A 15,138-nucleotide genomic window follows, 5' to 3' on the forward strand; every position below is an offset into this window, starting at 1 on the left:
ACTGTATACTTCCCTCCAGTCTGAAAAACAACCATTCACCACTACTCTCTGCTTTCTGACCCTTAGTCAATTTTGAATCCATGCTACCACTGTCCCTTTAATTTTGCTAACAAGGTTATCATGTGGTACATTATCAAAGGTCTTTTGAAAGTCTTTATACACATCAAGTGCATTTCCCTCATCAACCCTCTCCGTTACTTCATCAAAGAATTCAATGAAGTTAGTCAAACACTATTTTCCTTTAACAGATCCGTGCTGACTTTCATTTATTAGCCCATACTTTTCCATGTGCCAATTAATTTTGTCCTGGATTATTGTCTCTAAAAGTTTCCCCTCCAGGCTGACTGGCCTTAATTGCCGGGTTTATCCCTGTTCCCTTTTTTGAACAGAGGTGTAACATTTGCAATCCACCAGTCCTCCAGCACTGTCCCCATATCTAAGGAGGATTGGAAGATTGTGGCCAGAGCCTCTGCAATTTCCACCCTTACTTCCCTCAGCAACCTGGGATGCATCCCATCTGGACTGGGTGACTTTTCTACTTTGAGTACTGCCAATCTTTTAAGTACCTCTTCTTTATCTATTTTTATCCTACCCAATATCGCTACTGCCTCCTCCTTTACTGCTACAATGGCAGCATCCTCTTCTCTAGTGAAGATGGATGTGAAGTATTCATTTATTATCTCAGCCATGCCCTCTGCCTGCACAAGAAGATCTTTTTTGTCCCTAATCGGTTCCACCCTTCCTTTGATTACCCTTTTACTATTTATATGTTTATAAAAGACTTTTGGGTTCCCTTTTATGTTAGCCACTAATCTATTCTCATTCTCTCTCCTTGCCCCTCTTATTCCCTTTCTTAGATCTCCTCTGTACTTTCTGTATTCTGCCTGGTTCACTACTGTATTATGAACCTTACATTTTTCATTTGTTTCATTTTAATCTCTATATCTTTAGTCATCCAGGGAGCTCTAGCTTTGGATGCCCTTCCTTTCTCCTCATGGGAATGTGTCTACTTTGTACCCGAACTAGCGCCTTCTTGAAGGCCTCCCTTTGTTCAATTACTGTTTTGCCTTCGAATTTTTGATTCCAATCCACCTGGGTAAAATTCCTTTTTTAACTCACTGAAATTTGCCCTCCTTCAGTTAAGCGTTTTCACATTTGATTGTTCCTTGTCCTTTCCCATACTACTCTAAACCCAATGATATTATGTTCACTGTTCCCCAAGTGCTCCCCCACTGAAACATGATCCACCTGCCCCACTTCATTCCCCAGAACTAGGTCCAGCACTGTTGCCTTCCTGGTTGGGCTGGAAACACACAGTACCAGAATGTTCATTTCAGGAATTCCTCCCCCTCTTTGCCCTTTACACCGTTACTGCCCCAGCCTATATTGGGATAATTGAAGTCCCCCATTATCACTACTCTATAGTTCTTGCATCTTTCTGTAATTTGCCTGCAAATTTTCTCCTCTATCTCCTTCCCACTATATTTTATATTTTAACATTGTCAAATCTTGGCTGAGTGTATGTGTATAAACATTAATATATATATACAGTGAAACCTGCAAAAAACAGACACTCGTTGACCGTCCCAAATAATTTACACTGTGATAGATACAAGCTGCACCTTGAAGCAATGGAGACTCGTAAATATGGTCAGCCTTCAATGCATCAAGTCCGTTTACAACTCGGAACACGGGTCACAGTCTGAAGATAGTGATTCCTTTCTGTTCCTGTCGTATCAGCTTTTGAATCCCTCTGCAGCCGCTGTCCCTGCTGATCCGCTCACAGACCCGGAAGATGCACAGACCCAGAAGATGCGCATGTGCGCAGACTCTCACGCGAACACAGAACCCACCCAACCCCACGCAGTACAGAACGATTGTCTTTGGTTATCGGAATTGTCACTGGGAACAGGTACGGGTATAGGCACATCAATTTTGTTGTTTCCAAACTGAAGTTCCTAGCATTATTGCAGCTGATTAGGTGCTGATCATAATCTCAGCTGATTCTTCAAGATTGGAAAATTTTTACCAGGAAATATTAGAGAAAACAGCTGGTAAACAAAAAAGTAATGTGTTGTCACTGGATCAAAAAATCAAGTTCATTAACCAGCATGAGCACGACAGCCAAAGCGTCCATGAGTTGGCAAAAGCCAAAACGCAAGTTTCCAGATTCTTGAATCATAATCATGAGCTTGATGCATATGAGTCCCATTGCTCTACTCCCAGAAAGCATCCCTGCTACAGATCTGACCTGTCCACAGTGAATTCCATGGTGTGAGAGTGGTCCCAGCATGCTTGGTCACAATCCATCCCCATCTCTGGTCCACTCCTTCAACAAAAAGCCCACCAGCTCGCCCAGTCCCTAGGTATCACCACATTCAAGGCCTCCAATGGGTGGCTGGAGTCATTCCGCAGCCGTGACTCCATCTCATTCCAAGTCTTCTCGGGCGAGAGTGCCAGTGTCGACCCCAATGTTGATAGAGACTGGAAGCAGAGTCTTGCAACCGTGGTCGAGTCATATGAACTAAGGGCTATCTATAATATGGACGAGACCGGCATGTTTGGCCGGGCCTTGCCCGACAAGACCCTCACCATCTCCAGTGAGCAGTGTAAAGGAGGCAAAAAGTCCAAGGACCGCATCACAGCTGCCCTCTGCTGCAATGTTGTGGGGGAGTTCACCAAGCCTCTGATCGTCGGCCGTGTTGCTGAACCCATGTGTTTTCGTAACCTGGACTTATCCATCCTTCCAGTTATCTGGGAGCACAAGAAGGCTTGAATAACCAGTGCGACCTTCACTTCCTGGGTTAAGGACTTCAACAGTCAAGTGCGCTGCCAAAAACGCACAATCATTCTGTTTGTGGACAGTGCCCCCTATCACCCTGCTATTTACTGTCTTTCCAACATCAAGCTAGGGCTCTTCCCACCTAACACTATCTCCATTCTTCAACCCCTCGGCCAAGGCATAATCAAGATCATCAAAACCCACCTACCGCAAGTGTCTGCTGAACTCTGTCATCACCAAGATCGATTCACAGTTTGCATCCACCTCGCAATCCTCATCACCCGCCAGTGAAGTTACCTGCCAAGTCAACGTGCTCGATGCCTGCCACTGGATTGCCTCTGCAGTACAGCAGGTCAAGCCGTCCAATGTCACCAAGTGCTTTGCAACTGCATCTTCCCTGTCATTGTAAAAGAAACTGGGGAGCCGCCTGCCATACCTGACCCCTCTCCCCTGCTGTCCTCCCTCACCCTGCCCACCCCCATGTCAGCAGAGGAGTTTGTCTCCTTTGACAGTGAAGTTTCTATTGAGGAATCCCTGACCAAGTCCTGGGAGCAAGATTTCGTTGACTGCTATGCACGTCCAAGTGCCACAGCCTGTGACGAAGACATCAGTGATGACACAGAAGAGGAGCGAGCACCCCGACCCTACATCTGTGGAAATTCCCACATTCCAAAAATTCAGTTATTTGCCTCCCACACGAGCTGCAACTCATTGTTTACCTACATAAGTGCAACTGAATCTGATGCAACTGACCGCCACATGGAGTCAAAAGCCCATGCTCTCCAGGCATCAGTTACCGACTATCTCGTTAAGTGACTCTTGAATAATGAATGTGCAGTATGTGTTTTATTTGTATGAAAATAAAAATACCATTTAATAAGATTTGTTTGCATGAATTTATTAGTACAGTACTGTATTTACTGGGTAAAATTCATCAATCAGCTAAGCACCATATGAACAAGCCTATCTGGGCAACTGATGACTATCTTCGTACAACCTGGCTAAAGCTACTGTATGTACAGTACATACAATGACCAATATAAAAATAGGGACACCTGCAAATAAGGGGCACCTGATGCAAGTCCTATAGGTGTCCCTAATTTATGGGTTTCACTGTATGCATATACTTTCTTTTTACATTGTAACTTAGTTCCATAGGCAAAAAGAGTTGCTTTGCATTTCATAGCAATTATTACAGCATTAAAGTGTGCACTAAACTAAAATTATGATGTCTTCTGAAGGGATAGTTGTTAGCCATCTGCTCTTTAACATCGTGTGTATTATTCTAACAGGTAAAATTAACAGCATCTGGCATCTGACTACAGAAGAAAGGCATTCACTGCTGGAAGCTTCTCAGATTTTCCCAGTGGACAGCTATATATTCAGAACACTGAATACATTTGCTGTGGCTGACATCTAAATATCACTGGAACTTTATCCTGGATAGTTGTCAAACTCTACAAGCTTCGGAGGCCTTTGGGATGACTCTTTTTTTACATTTCCCAACTGTTTAAAAAAAGCACCTCCTCTGTACTTTCAACGATGACTATGGTTAGCTTGTTTTCCTTCACAAGTCCTGCAGTGAAAAGACTTCTGGGGTGGAAACAAGGAGATGAGGAGGAAAAATGGGCTGAAAAGGCTGTAGACTCACTTGTGAAAAAACTAAAGAAAAAGAAAGGGGCAATGGAGGAACTGGAGAAAGCCCTCAGCTCACCAGGACAACCCAGCAAATGTGTCACCATTCCAAGATCTTTGGATGGGAGATTACAAGTGTCTCACCGCAAAGGCTTACCACATGTTATTTACTGCAGGGTATGGCGATGGCCAGATTTACAGTCCCACCATGAATTAAAAGCTCTCGAGTGTTGTGAGTTCCCATTTGGTTCAAAGCAGAAAGAAGTATGCATTAACCCATATCATTACAGAAGGGTGGAAACGCCAGGTATGTCTATTGTGGTAGTTCCTTTTATCCAGTTCCCCTACTGCCCTGGAGATTTACCTAATTCTGAGTGTTATGAAACCTGTCTAAACGATTGCATGATAATATTGCAAGCCCATAACCTATGTAAGCAAAGACACGTCCTCTTTTAAAACTCATCCATTGAGTACTGGCCTATCTTTTTGTCAGGCCTGCCATCTTGGAGTTGCAGCTGAGTTTTTCCAAGCCGACCTAGGATTCGCTCAGAGGCTGGTGGGATTCGTTGTGTGATTCTGATTCCCTAAAACAAATGTATGTTTATTTAAATACCTGCAGGTAGTAAGAGGCCACAACAGAAAGCCTGCAGGTAAGGTTTAAATTTCATAATTAAAAATAAAATATCTACATGTATCCCACTTAATAACATTTGCAACCAAAAATTAATGAATCTGTCTTGAACCTATGATGACCTGTCTCCAAAGACCATCTGGTCAATCCCAAGAGTGACCATAATTGACAAATTTTGCTGTAAGGAATGATAATTAAGTATTGAATCATGATGCTGTTAAATGCCGCAATCTAGATACTATTGGTTGTGCCATGTTGGTATTATTTTGCACCACAACATTTATTGTATATAAGCATTTAATTAATAGTATCTGGACTTGTGATTTCATGTGTAGGCATAATGCGAAACAATAATTTAGATATCTGTACATGAAGAGAACCTTTCTGGAAAAATGTGCTGGGTAGGCTATTAACACAAACCTTGTCTGTCTAATTTATTTTAAGTTTGGCAGTGTATTTAATAATTTCTTACAACAGTAATAGACCATTCAGTGTAATTGTTTTCAAATGTTTTTTTTAAACTGTGCTAGTAAGAAGACAAGCAAAGGTTACCACGTTTAACATTGAGATTCAAGGCACATTAAGCTGCAGAATGTTTGATTTGCTCCTGCTCATTTCATGATTCTTATTAGTAATGAAGTGAATCCTTCATCTTTTACTTTCTGCATCCTTAAGCTTTCTTGTCTACAGAAATGGGACAAAGCAGGTTTAACCAATGGCTGTGGAAATTGTTGCAGCAAATTGCTGCATGTTGGAGACAGTTTTGGTTCCAACTTCTTTAGGATGGCCAGAACTGTACATAGTGTGAGTCTTGGGACGATTGACAGTAAGTGGGGGTGGGAAGAAATTCCATGAAACTCAGTTGAATTTTGCAGTAATTTAATTATTTTGGGGGTGGAAATTGCATGTGCTCAGCTTAAAATAAAGTTTCATTGAACTTGCAGTATTGGTTTCTAGCCTTCAGTTAGCAGAGATATTCTGATACACAGTCACTTCGACCAACGTCAAGCACACGCAGAGCAAATGTTTTCTGAGAACTACTTCCCTGCTTTCCATAGCCTCTTGAAAACAAGATTTTTAACGTACAGTTTAAAAAGGGGTTGATTACCAGTCCCAAAACTAGATCAGTGGGCACCCATGTCTTCCTCCTTATTTTTTCAATAATTTCCAATCCCCGCCCTCCACACCCAAAAGGCAGGTTATTTTCTTGGACTATTTTCAGATGGGAGGGGCAGGATATTCCAGGCAGATAATTCTGTGCTTGGCACTATCAATCCTCTGTAACTGACAATGTTTGTATGAGGAGCCCCCCACCTCATAGTGCTATTGCTAATCATGGGACTGTCTGCTTGGAATGTTTTTAATAGACTTGCCTTGTATAACCATTAATCCCCTGGTTTGAAAGCACTGGCAGGTGAACTGTACTCAGGTCTTCTTTGATGCTGCTTTGTAACCAACCAATGGAAGATGCCCGAGACCAAGTTGGGTGACTGCATTTAACTTATTCTTCCTTTCTCCATGTACCATAGAGGATTAATTTAGCTTACATACGTATGATAGCACCGCTGAGATTGGGAGCTCATCATTTGGAGAAATGTAGGAATTTTTGTTTGTTGAGATTGCCAAGAAAGAATATTCTTAATTCAATTTTATGCTATTCAGCTTTAGAAATGTTACAGAAATCTTTGCAGATGCAGTGTGACTGATGTGACTGACATGTTTATAGTTTGAAAAACTTCAAAGGACGTTCAGTCTTCAAATAATTAGTTCTTTCTCTGTTAAATAGATAGGAGTTTTGTGCAGTTAATGAACAATTTGTTCTTTTAAGAGCTAATTTCAATCTCTCTTGTATTGGAATTTATGTGGAGTACTTATAACCAGAAATCTAAATGGCATCACGTGTATTTAAGTAATGAAAGGGGGCACTATGATTAAAACTGCTAAGTAACTGAGCATGTCACAGGTAAATGTCAATTTTGTAAATGGACATCTAATGCACAAGTCTGCTGAGACAGAGGAACAGTTGCATGTAATACCCTAGGATGATTCATTTCCTATATTGTCTTCTGCAAGTCATCAATCTAGTAACCTTATTTGTCTTTCCTTATTAAAGAAGCACTTTGTCAGATGTTCTAATGTATGTAGAATCACCCGGAATTTTCTATTGAGTTCACCTACCATTGGTCACCGCACCCCTGAAATAGGACAGGAAAAAATCTGCCGAGGGTTCCCATTCCTGATCGCTACACAGTGATCCCCACTGGAAGTATATCAGTGAACATTGGCTGGCCCCAGTGGTGATGTCCTCCACAGTTGGATAGCCTGCCAGCACTCCCAATCGAGACAATAATTGCTCGTTGCCTGTTGAACTGTACCCCAGTAAGGGTGTCAACACCTTCAGGGTAGGAGAGGAAGGGAGAAAATTGGAGACAGAAAAGAATGGGCATGGCTGTAAAAAGTTGTCAGTTAATCTTTTTTTCTTTAGGAAGAGTTGCTCTGAAATCGACATGGGAGCAAGCAGGCCTGTTAGAACTATCCACCCACAATTGGGGGCAGCTTAAAAAAACCACACACTTGGCTGGTGAAAAAATGACCAAATGATCACCTTGTTTTCAGCATCACTGCTTGAAATAAAAACTAACAGCTTGGATTGACCCAGGGAGGTTCCCTGAAACTGCCATCAGGCTATTTGATTCTTCTGCTTCAGGGAAGTGGGCATATTTGTGCCTCCAATGTTTGGTGTGGGGGGGGGGGGGGGGGGGGGGGAAAGAGAGGGGAGAGGCAAAGAGAAAAAATACTACAATTTAAGTTGTGATAGAGTTTTTAAATCAGTCACAATTTTTAAATGTTCTAAATTGCTGCCTTTTGTTAAAGCACAGGTACAGAATTAAAACTAAGAATAATTAGTAACTTATTGTGATGAATTTTAAGTGATTTGTTATGATAAGAGAAAGTTATGGACTCTGTTCGACACCTGAACTTGTGTTCTCTTACAGTGCTGCCACCTGTGCTTGTGCCACGTCACAGCGAATTCAACCCACAACACAGTCTACTTGTCAAGTTTCGCAACGTGCCTCTACCACATCAGAACGAGCCTCTAATGCCACACAATGCTACCTTTCCGAGCTCTTTTCATCAACAGATAAACTCTCTTTACCCTCCCTCACCCAACAACACTTTCCCTCAGTCTCCAAGCAACATCAGCTATCCCAATTGTCCTGGCAGTTCTGGTTCAAGGAGCCCATATCAACTCACAGGTAGCATTTCAGCTATTATATACTGAAATGTAGTGATTCCCCACCACCACCACTTCTGCCTCGGGATTTTATAGTGCATTCTCTTCTCCCGCCCGTAGGGAAAGGGAAGAAAGATAAAGTTTTTTTTAATTCGTTCATGGGATGTGGGCGTCGCTGGCGAGGCCGGCATTTATTGCCCATCCCTAATTGCCCTTGAAAAGGTGGTGGTGAGCCGCCTTCTTGAACCGCTGCAGTCCGTGTGGTGAAGATTCTCCCACAGTGCTGTTAGGAAGGGAGTTCCAGGATTTTGACCCAGCGACGATAAAGGAACGGAGATATATTTCCAAGTCGGGATGGTGTGTGACTTGGAGGGGAACGTGTAGGTGGTGTTGTTCCCATGTGCCTGCTGCTCTTGTCCTTCTAGGTGGTAGAAATCGCGGGTTTGGGAGGTGCTGTCGAAGAAGCCTTGGTGAGTTGCTGCAGTGCATCCTGTGGATGGTACACACTGCAGCCACAGTGCGCCGGTGGTGAAGGGAGTGAATGTTTAGGGTGGTGGATGGGGTGCCAATCAAGTGGGCTGCTTTGTCCTGGATGGTGTCGAGCTTCTTGAGTGTTGTTGGAGCTGCACTCATCCAGGCAAGTGGAGAGTATTCCATTACACTCCAGACTTGTGCCTTGTAGATGGTGGAAAGGCTTTGGGGAGTCAGGAGGTGAGTCACTCTCCACAGAATACCCAGCCTCTGACCTGCTCTTGTAGCCACAGTATTTATATGGCTGGTCCAGTTAAGTTTCCAGTCAATGGTGACCCCCAGGATGTTGATGGTGGGGGATTCGGCGATGGTAATGCTGTTGAATGTCAAGGGGAGGTGGTTAGACTCTCTTTTATCGGAGATGGTCATTGCCTGGCACTTGTCTGGCGCGAATGTTACTTGCCACTTATCAGCCCAAGCCTGGATGTTGTCCAGATCTTGCTGCATGCAGGTATAGACTGTTTCATTATCTGAGGGGTCACAAATGGAACTGAACACTGTGCAATCATCAGCGAACATCCCCATTTCTGACTTTGTCACTTTGAGGTTAATAAATTTCTGGAGCAAAATCTAATTTGATCCAGTTGTCTCAAGTGTTGTAGAAGGAGAGGATAACAAATTCAGTACTGCTGTGTAAACTGATGCACAGTGTCATCTTTCTATGCAGTGAAGAAGGATGATGATATGGGAACTACATTGTGGGTAAACCACAGCAGATCAGAGACAGTCTGTGTGGGGTTTGCGCACATTTCAGCAGTGACTGTTATAACATGAATATACAGAAGCCAGTCTTCATGGTTTTGAGTGTCTGGGTTAAAAGCTTATTTACTTATGCTAAAGAGTTTGAAAACATGCTGATGTCAGTCTCCATTAGCAGAACAACATTTTTGTCAGCGTCACCTAATATTTGTAATCTAAGGGTGAGACAAATTAATACAGTACCGTCTACTATATTTGTGGCATCGTCAAACCAGAAAATGAATGGATTCATTTTAGAAGTGATAATTATACATTATATCTGACAAACGGGTTGAGTCACACAAGTAAAAGCAATATAATTCAACAGGCAAATATAATTAATTATTTTGGATTTTGAAGGCTTCTTCCATTTGATATGTGATTCCGACCAATGAGATACATATCTGGAAGAATATAAATTGTTTAGGACAGACCGTATCAGGAGAAAAGAAGGCAGTGTGGCAGTATATATAAACTCCAGTAGTGAGGCACAAGTGAGAGAGGATATAAAAATGGATAGGGCAGACACAGAATCACTTTGGATAGAATTAATAGATGGTAACAGAGGTAAACTATTGTTGGGAGTACGCTATAGACCCCCAGGCCAGGGTGAAAGCCTTGATTTGGAACTGTGAGATCAGATATGGCTGGCAATTAGTAAGGGACCACCTATAGTAGTTGGAGATTTCCACCAGAAATTGACTGGGACAATATGCCTCGACTGGTAAGACAGGGAAGGGATTTCTAGAGTTAATTGAAGACTGTTTTATGACTCAGTTTGTAAAAGAGCCAACAAGGGGAGTAAACATCCTGGATTTGAATATGAGTAATGGGAATAATCAAGTACCAATGATCATAATACAATCACATTTGACATAACAAGAATTGATGAGATTACTAAAGCCCAAACAAAATTGCCAAATTTTAAGAGGACCAACTTTAAGCACTTGAGTAGTCTTGTCAGAGTGGGCCTGGAAAGTTTGAATATGAGTGGAGGAGCTATGGAGTTCCTTCAAGGAGCTGATTCTGAATGCAATGGACCAATGTTTACCCATTCAAAGCAAAGGTACCAAACTTAAAGGCACACCTGCCTGGTTGAATGGGAATACCAAGCAACTCAAAAAGGGGAAAAAAAGCATTTACGGCCATGGAGGAAAATGACACAGAATTAGGATGAGTTCAATATCAATATGCCTGGAGTGTAAAAAGGACATCAAAATGGCAAAGAAAAATTTCAAATTGATTATGGCAAGAGAAGTGCAGGATAATAAATTTTGTAAGTTATATTAAGAGAAAAAGAAAAACGAGGGATGGAGTGGGGCCACTGAAAGTGGGATTGGACGAGTGCATGACAACTGATGCTACACAGGCTGCAAAAATGCTAAATACGTTTTTTGCTTCAGTTTTTACCAAGGAGGAGACAGGTAACTTATTTGATCTGGAAAGGGAACTAGAGGGTGTTGCAGAGGTAAGTTGTGACACTATTCATATTATTAACAGCATGGTTGCTGAACAGCAATGTAAACTTAAGATAAATAAATCTCTGGTCAGATAAGATGCATCCGAGGATCCTTGAGGAAATAAAGGAGGAAATTGCAGGAACTCTGGCATAAATCTTCCATAAATCGCTGAATATTGGAGAGGTGCCTGGGGATTGGAGAAAGCAGATGCTACTGCTTTTTTAAAAAAAAGTAGCAAAAGTGACCCAGGAAACTACAGACCAGTGAGTTTGACGTCCATTGTGAGTAAAGTTATGGAAAATCTTATTAAAGATAAGATCATGGAGCATCTGGATAGAAATAAAATAATTAAAGATAGCCAATATGGTTCATGAAGGGCATGCCTTGCCAATCTAACTTACTGGTTTTCTTTGAGAGTGTGACAAAGGAGCTTGTTTGGGGTTAAGGCAGTGAATGTGGTGTACTTGGATTTCAGTAAGGTCTTTGATACAGATCCCCTGGAAAGGCTGCTACTGAAAATAAAGAAAGCGGGAATCAGTGGATATATTTTACAGTGACTACGTAATTGGTTAATCACTAGAACCCAGAGGGCAGTGGATTGTCATCAGCCTGAATGTTACCAGTGGGATCCTACAGGGATCTGTTTTGGGACCTCTTATATAATATCTTTATAAGTGATTTGGAGCTAGGAGTCACAAGTGGCTAAATTTGCAGATGATACAAAGCTAATGAAGGTGGTAGATTCCAAAGCTGACCAGGATAAGCTGTAGGAGGATTTGAATATATTTGGGAATTGGGCAGACAGGTAGCAGATGAAATTCAATGTAGAGAAATGGAAAGTGCTTCACTTGGGGACAAAAAATCCAGGAAGGGACTATTATTTAAATAGTAAGAAAATAATGTGCATGGAAAATGAAAGCGATCTGGGGGTCCTGATTGACAATAAATTGAAGCTATCGCAACAATGCTTGGTGGCAGTGAGTAAAGCAAAGCAGATGTTAGGATATATTAAAAGGTCAATATTGAGCCAAAATAGTGAGGTAATCCTGCCACTTTATAAATCATTGGTGCGACCGCACTTAGAATACAGTGTACGGTTCTGTTCACCATACAAAAAGGAATTTGCAGCTATTGAAAGGATGCAGAAGAGAGCAACCAGAAAAGAGGGGATGGAGGGATTGGATTATGAGGAGCAATTATGTAAATTGGACTTGTTGTCACTGGAAAAGAGAAGTCTGAGAGGTGATATGATTGCTGTTTTAAGGATTCTAAAGGGACTAGATAATGGAGACTATGACAAGCTATTTCACCTTGGCCAGAACAGTAGAACCAGAGGACACGGCCTGAGCTTGAGGGAGGGTAAATTCGAAACTAATCTGTGGAAACAATATTTCAGTGAGCAATTGTTCAATCTATGAAACAGACTCCCTATGGAGATGGTGGAAGCAGTTAGTACTAATTCATTCAAATTCAAATTAGATCGATTTCTTTCAGAAAGTAACATTTTGGGATATAGTATATAAGTAATTTGAGACATGATGTGGTAAGTGTAGCATGTTTGGGAGGAACAGGTGACTTTGAACCTATGGTTCCCAAAGCTCTCCACTGGGGTTTTCCTTGTGTCATGTCTGAGTCTATGGTAGAGTAATTGATAATGATTTATATGATTAGTCAACACCTCAATTATTATTATATCATGCGACAGCCAGGATGATAGAAGGCAAACTAGATGGATCTTGGTCTTTTTTGTCTGGAAATTCCTATGTTCCTATGTTTGATCGAACTAGGTTTGGCTGTTGTTTTTGTAGTTTGTGGTACATGTATATTTTTAAAAGGATTTTCATCAATTTAGAATAATTGTGTGTATGTCTTACCTGATTGAACAAGTAACATTAGTGGCAACTTCTCCACAGCTAATATCAGCCGTGTCTGTTTGCAGCCAAGACACCACCCCCTCCTTACGAACCCGTGGAGAAACAGGGGATCCGGGATGTTCAGCCAATGGATACCTCAAACGACTCCTCATTAGTTCCAGATCTGGCTGTTAGGAGAGGTGAGCTGACACAGTAGTTTTGTGGCACACTGTGATTATTAAAGTTATAGCAGCTGTAAATCTGTCTACAGATGCACATAGTATTGGTCACCCAATAATTCTGCATTTGGAACCACATTGTCTGAATGTCATACATGACTGATTTGGGATATGCATTTATTTTAGTTAGGTAATCCTGCCACTTTATAAATCATTGGTGTGACCGGACTTAGAATACTGTGTCACCACAAAAAGGAATTTGCAGCTATTGAAAGGATACAGAGAACAACCAGAATAATTGAGGGGATGGAGGGATTGGATTATGAGGAGCGATTATGTAAATTGGACACGTTGCCACTGGATGTTAGCTGCATTAGAGAAATGTAAAACACAGTCTCAAAATTCAGACAGGACAATAATAGCATATACACTAAATAATTTTATAATTAGTTTAGACAGCTATTTTCCACCTTTTTTAAATTTAGTGTGTTATCATGCCTGATATTTGCTTCACTATTTTGCTTTAGTTTTTTTACTATGGTGATTATATGGCGGTGTCTTGAATTTTTCCAGTTTTTAGTGGTTACATTCAACTTTTCATTGTTTTCGTGCTATTTCTTCATTCTTGTGATGCCTTATTTATGAGTTTCTCTCTGTTGAAGAAATGTATTAAAATATTCATTAATTACTTATTAACTTTAGCACTGTATAATAGCCAAGAATCCCATATGATTTGCTCTGACATTAAAGGTTTGTATCTGAGGAGAATGGCCCTGAACTTACTTGTGCTGTGGATATAAGTTTCTTCCTTATGGTGTGGATCAAAATTGCTAGGAGCTACTTATAATACTCCATAAACCAAGAAGGACAGTTTTGACCATTGGTCTATTGCCACATTGTAGCCATGTAAATCAGAGTCTTCAGGAAAAGAGGCATAAAATTGGAGGGTGGATCCGACTGGTATTGTGACAGAGTGTAAATTTAATGTGCAACAGCTGATGATTATGCCACCTAGTAGCTTCTTCCAGACTTTTTTAAAATTTCAAAATGTACTTTATTTCACAAAATTTAAGAATATACAGTTCAAAGTAAATCACAATTCCAAAGCAATACAATTCAAAAACAATCCAAAGCTGATCATGTACAATACAATCCCAATATTACAATTCAAACACAGTACATATCTTATGATACATGGTGAACAATACATGGTGAACAATACAAGGTGGGATGGCCTTACATGGTGGCCTTTCCCCATAGAGCCTTTGCGTAGGCCACACCTCACTTCAGTGTGGCCCGCAGCACGTACTCCTAGTCAGCATCACTCGGTGTGGACAGCTCCTTCAGCTGGAAGACCAGCAGGTTTCAGGCGGACCAAAGTACCTCCTTCACCGACTTGGTGGTCTTCCAGCAGCAGTTGATATCTGTTGCGGTGTGCGTCCCAGGAAACAGCCCATATAGCACAGAGTCCTGTGTTACCGAGTTGTTGGGGAAGAACCGGGACAGATACCAACGCATCTCTCTCCACACCTTCTGCGTGAAGGGGCATTCCACCAGGAGATGGATGGTGGTCTGACCCCGCTGCAGCCTCGAGGGCAGCTCGTGGTGGCGCTGAGATGCTGTGCGTGCAGGAAAGACTGCACTGGAAGGGCCCTTCTCACCGCTATCCAAGCTACATCCTGGTGCCTGTTGGTCAATTCTGGCGACGAGACAATCTGCCAAATGGCTTCCACCGTCTGTTTGGGGAATTGCCCGATCGGATCCACCCTCTCCTTTCCCTGCAGGACCCCCAGAACGTTCAACTTCTTCCAGACTATTGGTTCACAGGTGGGCATAGCAGCAAGGTGGGCATAGAAGCATCAAGTTTATGTGTTAGAGACAACAGCAGAATCCTATCAAATTATTTAAATAGAAAGATAAACGTGATTCAACAAAAATTTCAAAGTACGAATGTCTCTAGCTACAGCAACAGTTTACACACTCTGTCAAATTTATAGAACTCTTATTTTTGTTTTAACACTTTTTGTTGCTGTAAATTTGGAAGTAATGATGAGATTTTATTAGAGATGTGTCAAACCTTGTCAATTGATTGCC

General features: G+C 41.6%; 1 protein-coding gene across 1 annotated transcript in view; it reads left to right on the forward strand.

Moving 5' to 3' along the window:
* The window catches only part of smad9 (SMAD family member 9), a 32,973-nt gene that overhangs the window by 13,144 nt on the left and 4,691 nt on the right, over positions 1-15,138 (forward strand). The window contains exons 3-5 of the mRNA XM_067985925.1: positions 4,075-4,724; positions 8,045-8,305; positions 12,952-13,065. Of these exons, the coding sequence (XP_067842026.1) occupies positions 4,325-4,724; positions 8,045-8,305; positions 12,952-13,065 (775 nt within the window). The 5' untranslated portion in view covers positions 4,075-4,324. The remainder of the gene's footprint in view (positions 1-4,074; positions 4,725-8,044; positions 8,306-12,951; positions 13,066-15,138) is intronic.

The sequence above is a fragment of the Heptranchias perlo genome, chromosome 6 (genome assembly GCF_035084215.1).
Source record: "Heptranchias perlo isolate sHepPer1 chromosome 6, sHepPer1.hap1, whole genome shotgun sequence".
In the NCBI taxonomy this organism is placed as follows: Eukaryota; Metazoa; Chordata; class Chondrichthyes; order Hexanchiformes; family Hexanchidae; genus Heptranchias; species Heptranchias perlo.